Source organism: Calonectris borealis, chromosome 2 (assembly GCF_964195595.1).
Source record: "Calonectris borealis chromosome 2, bCalBor7.hap1.2, whole genome shotgun sequence".
Lineage (NCBI taxonomy): Eukaryota > Metazoa > Chordata > Aves > Procellariiformes > Procellariidae > Calonectris > Calonectris borealis.
The window spans coordinates 117044420-117060016 of NC_134313.1; the positions used below are offsets into that span (position 1 = coordinate 117044420).

General features: G+C 44.0%; 1 protein-coding gene across 1 annotated transcript in view; it reads left to right on the forward strand.

Moving 5' to 3' along the window:
- The first annotated feature begins 736 nt into the window (after positions 1–736).
- BMPER (BMP binding endothelial regulator) overlaps positions 737–15597 on the forward strand; it is a 148155-nt gene continuing 133294 nt past the window's right edge. The window contains exons 1-2 of the mRNA XM_075143059.1: positions 737–909; positions 1791–1876. Coding sequence (XP_074999160.1) covers positions 798–909; positions 1791–1876 — 198 coding nt within the window. The 5' untranslated portion in view covers positions 737–797. The remainder of the gene's footprint in view (positions 910–1790; positions 1877–15597) is intronic.

Sequence of the window (15597 nt, forward strand, 5' to 3'; positions counted from 1 at the left end):
CGTTCCCCGCGGGCAGCCTCCGTCCCTCCCGCTCTTCCCTCCTTCCCTCTCCCGGCTCGCCGGCGGCCGGTAGGACCTGCCCGCAAGCACAAACGGTACTGGCACAAGCCGGGCTGCGGAGCCGGGGACGAGCCCGCCGGAGGCAGCCGGCGCCGCCACTCGCTGCCCAGGTACCGGGGTTTGCGCCGCACCGGACCTGTGCGAGGATCGGCGTTTCCTCCCCTCCTACCCCTCTTTTACCTTTTCCTCTTCTTTCCTCCTCTTCTCCTCGATCCTCTCCCTCTCCCCCCGCCCCACCCGCCGAGCGGCCGCGGGCGCAGCCCCCCGACGCCGCGGCCGGCCCGGGCGGTGCTCGGCGGGGCCGGGGGAGGGAGTGGCCGGGCATCTCCCGGCAGGGAAACGGGGTCTGGGGCTGGCAGCCTGTCTGTGCGTGTGTGCGCCGGGGGGGGAGGGAGGCATGGGGGCCGGGGGGTGCCGGAGGAGGGACTATGGGGAGAGGAAGGTATAAGAAGGGATGCGGACAGGGGAGGGGGGTGATGGAAAGAGGGGGTGCGGGGCCGAGGGGCACGCGCTGACAGCTGCTTTCCCCGCACCCACAGTCCCCTCCCCCGGTGCCGCCGTGGGGTGGGACTCCCCGGCGGGCCGCTGTCTCCCGTCCTGCCCCCCACCCCCCCGCTGCTGCCCGGCGCCGGGGGTCGGTGCTGGGGCGGGCGTGCCGGGGGCAGCCGGGCTCCGCCACCCGACGGCGCGTCCCGGACGCTGCCCCGCAGCCGGCGGGCAGCGGCACCCCCGGGACGATGCCCCGGCTCGGCGGGGGCTGGCCGGCGTTGCCGCGCCTCGTCCCGGCCGCCGCCGTCCTCCTGGGCGCCCTCTGCCTCCCCGGGGCGCCGGCCTCCTCCCTGCTCACAGGTAAGGGGGCGCGGGGGGCCGCGGGCGCGCAGGCTGCGCGATGCCCACCTGCCGCCGGGGCTGCTGGCATTCCGCAGGAGCGCGGGAAGGGCGGGCAGCTGGAGGTGTAACCGCGTGGTGCGGGGCGGGTGGACACAGGAACTGTGCTCCCCCTCTCCCCCCCCTTTTTATTTTCCTTTTTTATTTTCCTTCCCCCCGCCCCCCCCCCTTTTTTTTTTTTTCTCCCACTTGCCCTCGAGGGTTGTATTTTCCTGGTACCTGGGGCACGGCGGGAAACGCTGAATCAATTTCAAGTGCAAGCGAGGAGCCATTAGATTTCGAGAAGTGATTCCAGCATGACACAATACCGGCTAATCAGCGCTAGGGCCATAAAGGGATTTCTAATTTGATTCCGTCTGACAGTCAGCCTGCTAATTTTGACTCCTTTGCCAGTTGGCTGTCGTGCATTAAAAGGATACTTGGTTTAGGGCTCGTGCTGTACTCCTGGTCCGAGTCCTCGGAGTGTAATGGACAGCTTTCTGCTGATTTCAGTGAGCTCTGGATCTATCGTTATAGAAGTATCCTGCTTTGCATGGAGTACTCATTATTCTCCACACGTCATCTGAGAAGAGAAAAAGCGTCCTTCTTTGCTATATCTGGGGCACAAAGAAAGTCTAGGTTTGTGCGGCAATAAAAGGCCAGTCATTTCCCAGTTCCCTTTGGAATCTTATAGAAACGCTGAACATCCTTGCTTGCTTAAAGTGGGCAAATTAAAGCAAGATTTAAAATCAAAGGCTAGGAATGGAGCAGGGGTTAAACATGAGCGCAATGAGGACAGTTTCCAAAACCAGCTAGGGAAATTGAAATATGTCAGTATTTTAAAATTTTTATTTCTATTTCAGGATCCGTTGCAAAATGTGAAAATGAAGGGGAAATTCTGCAGATACCATTTATCACAGACAACCCTTGTATAATGTGTGTTTGCCTGGTAAGTTTGGATTTCAGATAGTAAGAACATTCAAGCCTGTGCTAAAAGTAACTGCACAGAGAGGGGAATATTTCACATAATCAAATCTTGGGTGCCTCTGTCGCCTTTATGTAGCACAAGGTTATCTCAGAACTGAGCTAATGGAAAGTAATCCAATCCATGATCTGGCAATCATTTCTTTGACTTTAAAACTCTCGGGCACAAAGTTGTACGTGACTTTAATATGACATTGTGAAACCGCATTTACCACGTGAATTTGGAGGGAGAACTGTTTTCACGAAGTCAGGGGTGCACGCAAAAGTCTTTGCGTGTAGCTCAGCAAAGAGAGTGAAAGGTAAGGTTTGCAAATGCTGCTTCTTCAAGCTCCCACGTGCTTAGTTTCACACGCCAGTGGCTGGGGAGCTGCACAAGGGTGCAAGGTGAAGGCTGCAACGTGACTATACGCGCTGTAATAAGACAACAGTGAAAGCACAAGCGATGCTTTCATCAAAGCGCTTTGTTCCAAGGATGACGCTGCCTGCTGTGCTGGGAATTCAGTGGTTAATAATGTCGCTAGCTGATACACGTTTTGGGGAGAAACATTCCCTTTCCTTGTAACTCTGCTTCGGAGTTAAGCATTTTTGGGAGCAATTCAGCGGGACGAGCCAAGGCTGAGGAGATACTGAAAAACAGTTGTTCTAAATAAAACTTTGTACAATATATTTAAAAGAAAGCCATAAACCTTAATTTGCTGTTGAATGCAAAGAAAAGTATAGACCAGAAAGCACTACATTTTACATTTTGGAAGTTACAGAGTAGCTGAATGTACAGAATATGTTCTACTTTAGGAGTGAAATAGCAAGACACCCTCTCCCCCTCTTCTATTATTGCTATTAATATTATTAGCATTAGCCAGCATTATTATAAGTCTATAAAAGACTTAAAGATTGTTTCAGACTGCCTTTTAGAAGGCAATATCGGCAACTGTAGGAACCTGATCTTGAGCCCCCCCAAGGTTGATGTGTATCTCTGCACTGAGTTCAACAGATTTTAAGCGAGACTCAGTGATAACTTTTTAGCTAATAGTGATAAAGAGTAAGTTATTGATTCTTTTGAGTAGAGGGGGGTGGGGAAAGGGGGAGCATGGGATGTGGTGAGTAAAGAAATCAAAGGGAAAACAAAAAAGAGAGACGAAGCTGTGTTTTATCATGGATCACCTTCCCAAATATGTCTGCCACCACTCTTGCTAATGGAAGCTGGTGTTAACCAGCGAGGAAGCAATTTATCTGTGAAGGAGCAGAAGTTCAGTCTTGGGCATCAGGGTAAAATACTTGTATTTATAGATCTCTCTAGACCTTGGCTTTATTAAATCAATGAGCACCCTTTTAGTGCGTGAACATGAAGAACTGCAAAAAACATTGGGTGTAAGAACTCTAAATCTATGCGGTTTGTAGGGCATACTTCGGCAAAACGGCAGCTGAGGGCATTTGGCTCCCTTCTATGCAAGGAGGACGCTATGTTTTATTAAGAATACGGATGCCTAGTGAGTTACCACAGTTACCTGCACGGGATGTGCTCTGTTTTATTTCTGCCAAAGGATAAATGCGATCTCTGTTTCTTGAGTTGGAAGCTGGGAGGCCTGGTAGAGGAGAAGGAAACCAGTCTGGAGATACTGACTTTAATGCTGTGCAGCATCCAAAGCTATGACTTATTGGACAGCCGGTTGCTGAAATCTTTGTGCAGGCCTGCCACAAGGGAAAAGATCAATTTTAAGAGGTCTGTGGAGAGCAGAGACGAAAGAAGCAATGTGGTGATTTGTGACCAGGAGGGAAGAGAGAACCAGGTTTCCTTACATCCAACTAGAAATATTGATTGTTTAATAGCAATTCAGTGAGGAACTTTCTCTGGAAGACTGATCATACTCTTCAACAGCAAACCTGATGGATGTTCATATCATAAGAAGTGAACAACTAAGAAGAGAGCTTAATCAGCTGTTCCAGGAAGGAAGCAATTGCTGTCCAGGAGAGGACACAAAATTCAACAGAGGGCACTTGTGTTAAAAACACCAGTAAAGTGAGTAACTGAAGTATTGGATTGGATTATGGCAGGTCTCCCCTAGCAGTGATACATTTCCATGACTGCAAGCTGCCATAAATAACTGCACAAGTTATGGAAATCTGAACGGCTCTGGGAAGAAGAGAAGTATCTAAATAACGCCCTTCCAGGACTTTCCCATCTCACAAATGAGAGGAGACAGAACTGAAGTGCTGGAACTGAATCATTAAGTGTTTGACAAAACTGACTCTGCAGGTTGTATCCTGCAGAGCATGGGGATGCACCCTAGCAAGGGAGAAAGAGGCAGGCAGCATAAGCAAAGCAGTCTCCAGCTTTCTTTTAACAGACTAAATTAGTTGGGAGGGCAAAGCAAGGGGTAGTACTCTAAGAGCCAATGTGGTGAAAACTGGAACCCATAGGTTATGGCTAAGTTGCAATAATGCAGCAAAGACTGCAAAGAGCAATTACAAATTGCAGTTATACACCACTGAGAAGCGTTGGTAGGAAGACCAAAACCAAAAGTTGTCTTTTTTCATTGATTAGTGGAGGCAGGGGGGACTGATTTTCATGACAGGAACATGAACAGGAGCAAGGCAGGCAGAGCAGGCACTGGCTTCTGGGAGTGCTGCTTTAAGAAAGCCTCTAGCTCCTGTTTTAGAGTTACTGGTAACACACAACCCTGCATCTTGAATACAAAAGGGACACTGGTGTGGATCTCCTGGAGAGAGCCAAGTCTAGCTACCAAACCAGATGAGTTCATTCTTAAGCATCTGCTGTAACATGTGGAAAGAGAAGTTGTGGTGATATGGGAATTCAGACTGGGGGACATGTGCTGGAGGTTTCGTATATAGTACATAGTAAATAATTCACTTCTAAAGTACAGGTAATGCTTTTCTAATAAAAAGCCACTGCACCCACCATGAGATAACTCTGTTTTGGACTTCCCTACTTGTCAAAATGAAATGTGGTGGAGTGCACGGAACAGCACTGATGCTTGCCCTTAACATAAGGAAACAGGTAAGACTAAGAGAGTGTGTGCATGTGTGTAAATGTACACTGTAGCTCTGTATGCAAGAACTACCAGCTGAACAAGCCGCTATGGCTAAAATCTAGAGTTCCCTAATTTGTAATTTATACGTCTCTACTTTATGGTCTTAATAACACCCATAAAAATGGTCATTTTTAAGATCTGTAAGACAATACTTTCAATTTGAGCTTTTACAATTATACCACTTTAGCAATGGTATATTGCTGTCCAACTAATCATCTCTAAGCACTTAATAAACATGGATGAATTTGGTCTCCAAAGAACTGGTCATTAATTACAGCTGACTGCAAGAAGTGGCCATTTTTATTTTTTTTTAGAGAAAAACATCAAAGTCCAGAAGGAATCTCTTGTAGGACTGTGATGAAAGCTCAGGTCTCATAACTCCTGGTCTAATGGTTTGACTACAAAGCCATCCCTTCTCACTTCATGCACTTTCACTTTACAAGTGGATGTGGGTGGTACAGTCACAGTATGAACACACTCAATTTATTTTTTTGTCTCTCGGGCAGGCTGCACAGATGCCAGGTTTTTGGTGTGTCTGCTCTCCTGAGCTTGTTCTGAGGCATAGATGGGCAAAGGCAAATTAAAGCTGACTTCATGACCCAGAGGTTTTGAGAACTGTGATTTATGACTTGCTGTTGCTATCTGCAAAATGCTGTTAGAGCTAGTGTGCTTTGGTCTTCTGCCCACTTCCACTTCGAATGTCTGTGGTTCCGCATCTCCGAGGAGATACTCTATCTCCGGAAAGCTACCGCGCCACCTGGCTTTCCACCGGGTTTGAGATACTGGAATAGCGCAAAGCAGGCTGAAGGCAACTGAAACTACGTGCTTCCTCGTGCATTCACCTTATACGCTGTTAAACACAGAAACTGGAGAAAGCACGGGCATCCTTAGTATGTAAAGCTAATGGTTAAAACAGATATACGGAAGTCGCACTGCAAAATTGTTTTTCTTGAAGCTAGGTCACGTAAAAAGTGCAGGACAGCCTACTTGTGAAGTGCCATGGCTGAGTGTCCCATTGCAACCATGTTATAGCTGAAGACTTCTCTGATGAAAGGATGGAAAACGCTCTAAGCTGCAGCAAGCTCTGTGTCAGAGGAAGGTGAACAACTGAAAGGAAATACTGGATGTGACGGGCAGTAATAAGGACTAATTCAACCAACTCTCTGAAGAAAAAATATTGTTGTCAAAAAAAGGGAAATGATGTGGCCCTTGACAGTACAAAAAAAATGTTAAAGAATATAGGATTGTGAAATTATTTTATGCTTAGTGGTCAATAGTAAGAAAATCTCATGTCCTGCTGGTTTCTGAAAATCAAAGCAGTGAAACTGTGGGTTATGAAGTTGACTGTAAAAAGTTTGGGTTTTAAAGAACTTGTCTGAATTGGCAATGATGATTATAGGTAAAAATATATAATCTTGATGGTATTCATAATGGAATTATATTGATTCAGTTTGAGAAATGGATTCTTTTATTCCAGTTATTAAATGCTTTAAGACCGCAAGCGATTATAACTACACTACCTAATGCAAAAATTCTCTTCTAAAAATATTCTCCCACATCTGTGGAAAAACGAGTTTATTTCAATCCATAGGGGCATTTCATACACCTTGTGCAGTTTGAGGAACCCAAACATGTCATGTATGACAGATTCTGATCTTTATATTTCAGATGTGAGAGTTCTAGGCTGAGGGTAGTGGAGGCATGGGTGAATTTCTGTTAGTAGAAACAAAACTTCATAAATGTGAAAACTTACCATATTTTGGTGAGTTTTGGACTTTTTGTAGCGCAGATATATTGTGGATTTTTAAATGTTAGGGGGAAAATGCTATTAACAGAATATTGGGAGTACTTCGGATTGGATTTCTTTTATACGGGTGTCAGCATATAAAATAGGCATGGAATATTTAAGTTCAACTCTGGTAGAAGTAACGGTAAATGATCAAGTGCAGCAAGAGTTTTTGTTGGTACAGCTTTTTGGCTGGAAGGTATCTAAAACTCAAAATAGAAGTAGGCTCACACCTGATATTATGGCATTTGCTTTCAAGAAATAGATATTTCAACATACGCGTGGAAAAGACATAAAAATGTCGGAAATAGGTGAAATGAGAACCTGTGCATAATTATAGGACAAGAATGTAAAAACCCCACAGAATTAACTTAGCCTGAATTAAACTTCTGAGTGCTGAGTTTTTTGAAGGTGAGATGACCTCAGCAATGACAACGATGACAGGTGGTGGTGCCAGAGGTGGTGAGGAGAGCCATGTCATTTCATGCTCATTTATCATCACCTGCATGGACCCTGAACACCTTGCCAGAAGCAAGCAGAGATCCAAGAATAACCTCTCTATTGGCCAATGGTGGACGTAGTTTTAAAATGAATGGTCCAAAAATGCTAGCTGAAAGGGACAGGTAAGAAGCCAGGTACTGCAAGGAAATAGATAAGTATACCTCAGCTAACGGTGCCCTTCACATTGCAAGAGCTTTTTTTTATTTTTTCAAGAGAATGAAGGGTTTTATTTTCGGTGTGTTCTTTGTGGGGATAAAAGGTCTTTTATTATTTTCTTATTTTTCCAAAATACTTTAGAACAAAGTAAGTTGTGTCAAGAAACAGCTGATAAAAGCCAGTAGTGATCTTGACAAACCACATCTAAACCGGTGCCATTTCCCCCACCTTTTTCCTCCCCGCTTCCCCCATGCCTGCGCCTCAAACTTGCCAACTGCACCTGAGGAGTGGTAATCATATGTCTCCACCTTTTATCACCTAAATCCAGAACAGAAGGAAATAAATGTGAGCCAGAAAGTGTAACCAAGTGTTGGAAACCTGAGTAAAGTTTGGAGACAGGAGCTCAGGAAACTAGAAATCAGAGCTTTGCTTGGCATAAGTTTTATTCAGCATGAAACATCATTCTGTAGTTTAAATTTCCGCTTTTAAATCCAAATGTGCAATGTAGAATTTGACCTTTGCTCATAAAAAATTATGTTAAATTCGTTGTTATAAGACCTAGTGTTCTACCTAGCTTGAACCGACAGAGTAGTGAAACCGAGTGCAAGCAAACCAAAAAACGGAAGAAATAACTTCTACCCTTGGTCCTCCCTGCACCACCACCCCCCACCCTGAAAAACTCATCTCCTCGTCGCAGGCTAAAGCAAGAAAGCTACTAGATTTGCTGGGGTTCTTTACCTATTGCATAGTTGATTTCTGTGACACAAGACACAAGTTGAAAGTGCATAGCTAGCCTGAAAGCAAGTGTTTGACACATGTTCAGTGAAGATGGCAGTATTTTAGTACATCAGGATTCAATTGTTGTTGCGTCAAGGTATAATGCAGCCCAGATGACTTTTAGTGGAGTAGTGCATATTAAAAAAAAAAAAATCATCAAACAATTCTTTCATACCTATTTTATTTAATTTAATTTCAATAGTTTACATACATCAACTACAGAATCTACCAAGACTGCATCTTCTTTCAATTTAAATATTCTTGGTCTTTATTACTGCATAATATAATCAGCTTTCTCTTCACCCACAAAAATAACAAACAAAGAGACAAAAAAGCCTATGATACAGTAGTGTACTGGTAGTTTTCACCCCCATATTACTGCAAGAGGATGTCGTTTTGATCGGTGTATGAAGGGTTCCTGGAACACAAACATGCTCCAACATGATGAAAGCTTTATTAGTTTTTATCCAATTTAAAAAAGATACAGATGTATATGCAGTCTCTTAAATGAAAAAAACTAACACCCCACATCCCAACAACAAACCCCGAAAACTAAAGCCAGTCATAACTCCATGGCTGGCGCAGCTGGGTGTCCCATATGTGCTTTCTCGTGGAGACCAAAGAACAATGTCTGTATATGTGTATATACCTATATATATGTATGAAGATGATTTTGCAAGTGAGAAGTGAATTGAATCAAGAGCCCAGAGCTGGTTAATTACCTGTTGTGGAGGTGATTGCTTTGGTAGGCTCTCCTGGAGAATTCAAGTAGGTTCAGTTGTACTTGTTCTTAATTCATGCAACACCTGTAAGACAAGACTTTGGCCTGAGAATGAAACACAAACTATCTATGGTAGAAGATGGTTACTCTAGCTTGATTCTCTAAGTTTCCAACAGCAGCGTTGGGGCAATGTTCAAGTCAGTTTAGTCCCATACACAGATATGGCCACCCCGGCCAAGTAGTACCAAGTAGTGCAACATCTCATCTAATTTTCTCCTCTGAGGAATGAGTATGGATTGTACAGCCAGGTCTTGTGTCTGTGCCATCGGTGGACCTTTTAAAGTCCACTTTCTGCACTTTGCTTTACATCCCAGAGCTGCCTCAGAGCGTGGCATGTCCCTACGCAGGTATGTTTGCATTCAGTTCGCTATGCTTTATCGTGACATTTAGTTTGGAGACATGGTGCACAGTCATATGTGACAGCTTATGCTGAAGCCTTTCTGGAAATCTGCAGGCTTGAAGAAGCTATTTCATGTTGTTCTCAGACCACATGGGATAGTGAAGAGTTCACTACTTGCACATTTCTAACATAGAGTCAGCTGCATTGAGCAAACATACATATGCACACAGTGCTGAACTGATTATAGATCTTGGCAAAACCCTCCTGGAAGAGAGCTGGTGATATGTCACTGTAACAATGATGAAGATCCAATCCATCAAGTATGGAAATGACATTCTCTTTGGCATAATTAAAGGATCAGAGAACTCAAATACAAAAGAACATATTTAAAATGTATAAATAATATGCGGAAAAATATGAAGGGTACAAAAATGCCATAAACTAAATGGAAAAATGTAATACAAGTTGCAAATGTCTTTGGAATGTGTCTACAATAAGTGCAAAATGGATCAGTCTAAGTTAAGGCGCTTTTTTATTGCCAATAAGAAAAACATTATTAAAGAGCTGGTCCAATATCAAAATGGCATTTTAAAAGCATACAGTTACCTGTATATAGTTTTTATTAGCTTTCAAGTTTCTTCCACTGAGTTGTTAACAGTCTTTTTAAGAATTATGGTTCTGTAAGTGAATGGTTCATGGTGTCAGTACTTCTGCTGTTCTGCTTTGTGCTGCTATATAAAAATAGATATTTTTTTCCCCCACCAAATATCTGGTTTTATTTCCCCATCATGTTTTAATAGAAATTTTTGAGGGAAGAAAAATATTAAGCAACAACCAAAAAATCAAATGAAAATGCAACCTTTTTATATTGAGCTTATGGTCAAATAAAAGGCCATTGTGAAGAAAAAACAATATTGTATAAAAGCTTTTACCTGTAATACTACTATTAAAATGACTATCGTCCCGGTACTTACTCACATTGTACCTAATAACTGCTGTAATTACTTCCTCTGAGGCCTCTTGGCCTCTTCATCTTATGCATTAAGCTGCAGCTAAAAAATTCCTAGTCTGACCATTTGTCAGATTGAGCTCTGTGCACCGTTTTGCATCCAACTGAATCAAGTGCTGAGCTCTGGGCCCAAGTACAGCATGGACCCCATCTCTTCTTGTCGTCCTCAGGAGCTGACCTTGTGTGCTCTCTGAGACCTGGATTTCCCATGTTTTTTTTTTTCCCCTGTCTCTCCCATTTATTTATTAGACTTTTTTCCTGCCTCCTTTTTCCATTTCCGGCCTGTGCCTGGAATCCACTTGCTCTAGATAGCGGTTCAAAATGGGCTATTAAACTAGGACTACCGCAGTGAAAAAATAACATGTCTTTGTGCACCATCTATGATTTGCATCCTCTTTCCTTGTTTCCTCATCCGCTCTAGACATCAACCTCCTGGCTGTAGTTTTCATTTTCTGTATTGTATCTTAGATTTTTCAGAGCAGGAAGCATTATACATTTGTGCTATAAAGTGCTACGGCAAAGGCAGTACTATTAAATAGCATTAGAGTTGGAGATCTGTTTGTTGTTGTGAGCACAAAGGATGGACGTGTGATAAAATCTCATTTAGAAAAATGATGCAAAAGAGCTGGTATTTTTCCCTGACAAACTGAGGCCCCAGTTTTTCTGAGTCCCTGTTTTAAGGAAACCTTTTCGCAAAGCTTCAATGTTGTTACACTGCGTTTTGCTCTAGAGCGGGTCTAGTTCACGTAGGGCATCTGCAGTCGGTTGCGTGGTAGCGACGCTGCCGTGTGTATGCATAAGCCCCAACCTGCAGCATTGAAACTTTTTGCTCATCGGGTATTTAGTGCAAATTCCTCAACCACATAGACGCTTCCATTTCAGTTCTAAATTTCTCTGTGCCGAGCGCTGTGTTGACTTCGATGTCCAGAGCTGTGCCAGACTTGAGAAGTTGAAGACTGCCATTTCTACCTCAGGCTGAAAACCAGAAACCAGATATCGCTCAACCCTGGGCTGTTAAGGTGCTCAGCGTAACCCCAGGTTCCCTTCTTTGGCCCTTTCTCCATACGGCGTGGTACATGGTGCGGCTCACCTTCTCTTTTGTAGCTAAAGATCTCGCTTGAGGCATAGAAGCAGCAGCTCCACGCTCCTCCTCACCCCAGGGGGGTGCAAACCCCAGAACCCTGGCCAGGGAAATCAGTTTTCTGACAGCTCATAGGCTAAAAGTTATGTGTTTTGGGTTTTGTTTTCTTGTTTTGTTTTTTAGCGGTTCCTCGCATCTTTATATTCAATTATATTAAGTGGCTTCAATGGGAATTGGATCTTCCCCAAGGTTTGGACCATCAAAGTGTATTCTGGTGGCGAGACACAGTCATACACTTGCATCTGTTTTTCTGGTTTGTCTTATGACTTATCAGGGGCTGAAGAATAACAGACCTTGATTGTCCTGAGGTTGTCTCCTCCTTTCTGTCTGGGTGGTGATGCGCAGTTGAGGCAAGGTTTGGGGGAGAGAGGGAAGAGCTGATAAACGAGTGCTCTAACGCTGCGTAGTGGTTATGATCTGATTGTGCCAGTTAATGAAACACCTCCAGGTTGTGCCTCTTGGAAATCATGGGGGCCGGAAGGAGCCGGGCAGGGTGGCTGGGCTTGAGATAAGGCTATTAGCTGAAGGATTGCCTGTGGGACCCAAAATACTGATAAGACCAGCTGGCTCTCCTACTTCAGGGAGACTGTTGATCATTTGCTTGTGACAGAGAATATTTTTTTCTGTATATGGCAGTGCACAGCTGATCATTTTCACATTTAGCACGTCACTCCCCCCACCCAAATACAGTTAACTTGGTTAGGTGGCTTGGTGATTCAATCTGGCAAATGCTTTTGATTAAAATAAATGAATAAAATTATGTTGGCAGGCAGAATGCAAAGCATGCAAGCTTTTTAGTCTGTAAACCAAGGGTTGGTGGATGGGTTGTTTGTAAAAGCAGTGGATAAAAAATGCTGGACAATTAAAATCATTATACATTAAAATGTTGACGGTGCAGTAGCATAAGAAACCTTTTTAAACAGAAGTATGCTTGAGGCATTGTTTGTCTATGGTCTAAACACATTAAGCGTTTCTGGAGAAACTTGCTGATGTGGACATTTAGGATGCAGCGTAGTGCACTGATACTGAACCAGAGCTTGTTTAACATGAAAACATGGAGGAAATAGAACAGGTGTGCAATATGTATAGCTTCTGGAAAAATGTTTGTATATGTCCGATTTAACTTGGCAAAGTTTCCAATCCTCAAGTAAAAACTATATTTGACCCAAAAATCAATCTGTAGTGCAAATTTAAAAAATATCTAGAACTCTAGGCCATAGTAGTAAGAAATTGGGGTGGTTTTATGTACTTGCTACAGGAAGGGTACATATACGGTGCCTAAAACTATATGTAGTCATTTAGTATAAAGTGGATATCTTTGATGTCATCAGGATTCTTGGCATAATTAAACCAGTCCACATATGGAAACATACAAAGGTGGGAGCCAAAAAGGGAAGAAGAAAGCAAATCACCTACAGCAAAAGGGAGGTTCACTGGAAGGCATCCATCTGGAGAGATGGGTAAGCAGCTCCAGCCTGTTTGCTGGGCATTACCTCTTACATACAAGACAGGACAAAAACTACTGGGGAGACAGAGCTTTAGTTGAGAGAACGTGGATGTGAAGTGACTCCAGGAAAGCTATGAAAGACTCCGGAACCAGAGGTCTAAAAGGATTTTAAGCATCTTCTGGAGACAATATTACTACTGTGTGTTTGTGGACAACTTGTGACTGTGGCCATAAAGTACTGTTACCATCAAAGGATTTAGGTTAACCCACTGAATAGTGCTTAGGTTGGGCTGTTGGCTCAAGCAGCCCATGCTAACCGTCTTGTCTCCTCCGTTGAGAAGACAACTCAGAACGGGGATTTCTTACAGCCGACATGCCGAGCGGAGAGCTGACAGGAGTTGCTGAGTACAAGGCTGTACCCTAAACCCCTCTCTCTGTTTTGGGGCCCTTCAGGGTTCTCTGCTCATTCTGTGCCCTTCAGGGTTCGCTGCTCTGACCTGGGTGACAGAAGCATCTCCTCTTACGTCATACAGCTTAGTAATTGGAGGCTGTGGGAGAAAAGCAGTTTATTGTAAAGTACATCAAGAGTCATCGATGCAGAAATTAGTGATCTCATCCTGCTCTTCTCTGGGCTAGAAAAGTGCGTTTCAATTGCCCGTGCAAAACGCAGTAGCGTGGACAGGCTGGATGAAACGTTGTTCCTCTTCCAACCCAGATCGGGCTGTGACTTGGCAATGAGAGCCTTCTCTTACTGCAGAAGAATGCACAGTTAATAAAAAAATTAAGTTTCTAAGACCTCAAGTAGATACTTTTTAGTTTTCTTTGGTTCAGCCCCAGGTTCCCACTTTTACCTGTCACTTGAGTCTCTCATCATACAGAGTCCTTCTCATGCTAAAGGTGTGAAACCTTTGGGTTTCAGACCATCTTTCCAACTCCCCTGTGGTGTGCCCTGGCTGCCCAGGTAGTAGCATTGCTGCCCGAGTTCTTGCTCTTCAAAGAGAACAGTGCTGTCCCACACAAAGAAATCATCTCTGGCTGCCTTGCAAGCGCTGTGGACTTCCAGCCAGGCATAATCCCTTTCCTGACATTTGAGTCTCATTAATTGGGTTAACAAGATGCTATCTGCGCTCCATACTTATGTAAATATAACCTGCTAGCAAAGATCTTAAAGGCACCTGATATATCACACTGCCTTTACATCTATCAAGAGGTACCACTGCAGGAGTCACTTCCAAAAGCAGGTTGTGTTGTCGGTCCCATGGGTCCCTTTATAAGCCGTAAGAAATGCTGGTGGTCAAGGCCAACTGTTCAGATGTCTTTAAAGTGTCCCACTGGTGACCGAAAATCACTTTGTCAAGATGACAAATGGCTTGCACATACCCCATTCACCTTATAGTTTCACTCTAATGTCAGCTCCATTTACTTGTCAGAAACAGGTATTTTTTTTACTTCCAGCAGTGCAAGTGGGGCAGGGGAAAGGAAGGAGTGAAGGGAACACAGGCTGAGGAAAAATCTGCTTGTATGGCTTCTATTCAATGTATTGTTATAGTTGAGATTCACAAGCTTTGGACATACCAGAATCTGTTTGTTTGTACATGTGCAAAACAGAAAGCAGGGAATTCGCTTTTCAGAAGTGAGAACTGTCCCTGCAGGGCTACGATTATGCAAAAACATGTTTTAACCACTGGATTTTTCAAGCAGAAAGTGGTTGTGCAATACCAGTTTCTTATTTTGGACAGCAAACTTCTTTCCAGAGCAACATTTAAAAATAACTGTTTAATTAACTGGGTCTACCCAGTACATAGGGCATTGTGCATGTGTCTGCGCTGAAGAGCTCGGCTCAAACCTCTGAACTCGCGTGGGTGGTTTCATTGACTGCAATGGTATTGTCATGTGGCTAAGTGATCACTGCTGTGAATGAGGGCTGCTACATCTCACCCAAAAGCAGCGAGGGCCAGGCCACAAAATATGGTCAAAGTCAGCTCAAGGACTGTGAAAGTGACTTTGACAGCTTTGGCTTTTAGTTTCCTCTCAATGACTTCCATATCGCTTTTGTTTAGTTCACAAATCAAAATACGCTTTTTCTCCTACTAGCTACAGTGTTGGCTGAAGTTTTGAAAGTCGAAATTTAAACTTAATTTGTCAATGCGATTGGTCACAACAAAGGAAAGCTTATTCCACCTTCCTTCTTTGCATCTGATGGAAGCTTTGCATCCATCAAGAGTTTGAGTCGATGTGAAGTAGAAACACGTAAGAAATGAGATGTGTCAAATAAAACATCATTGTGGCATAAGTTTTTCTGGCTAAATTCTCCCATGGCCTTGAGCCTTCTCTCGCTGGCACCACCTGGATGAAGCCCACTTGAGGATGACTGCTGCCACGAGCTGTCCATGAGTTAGGATTTCCAGCTGCCCCTCTGAGATGTTACTAGCGCGGAGCAGTTGCAGCAAAGAGGAGTAAGACCCTGTGAGTTGAAGTCAGCATTAAAAGACCCCGAAAGCTCTTGCCCCCTTCAAGGAGTCCTGGCTGAAATGCTCTTGGTCCTCGTCTCTTCCCACTCTTCTCTATACAGACTGACAGGGTGGGGGCTGCCCCTTCTCTCTGCAGACCGCTGTGAATAACCTCCTCTTTTTTTTCTAATACCACTGTGTAGCACAGGCAAGATCACGTAAGAAAACAAATGCGGGGTCAGCGCTCA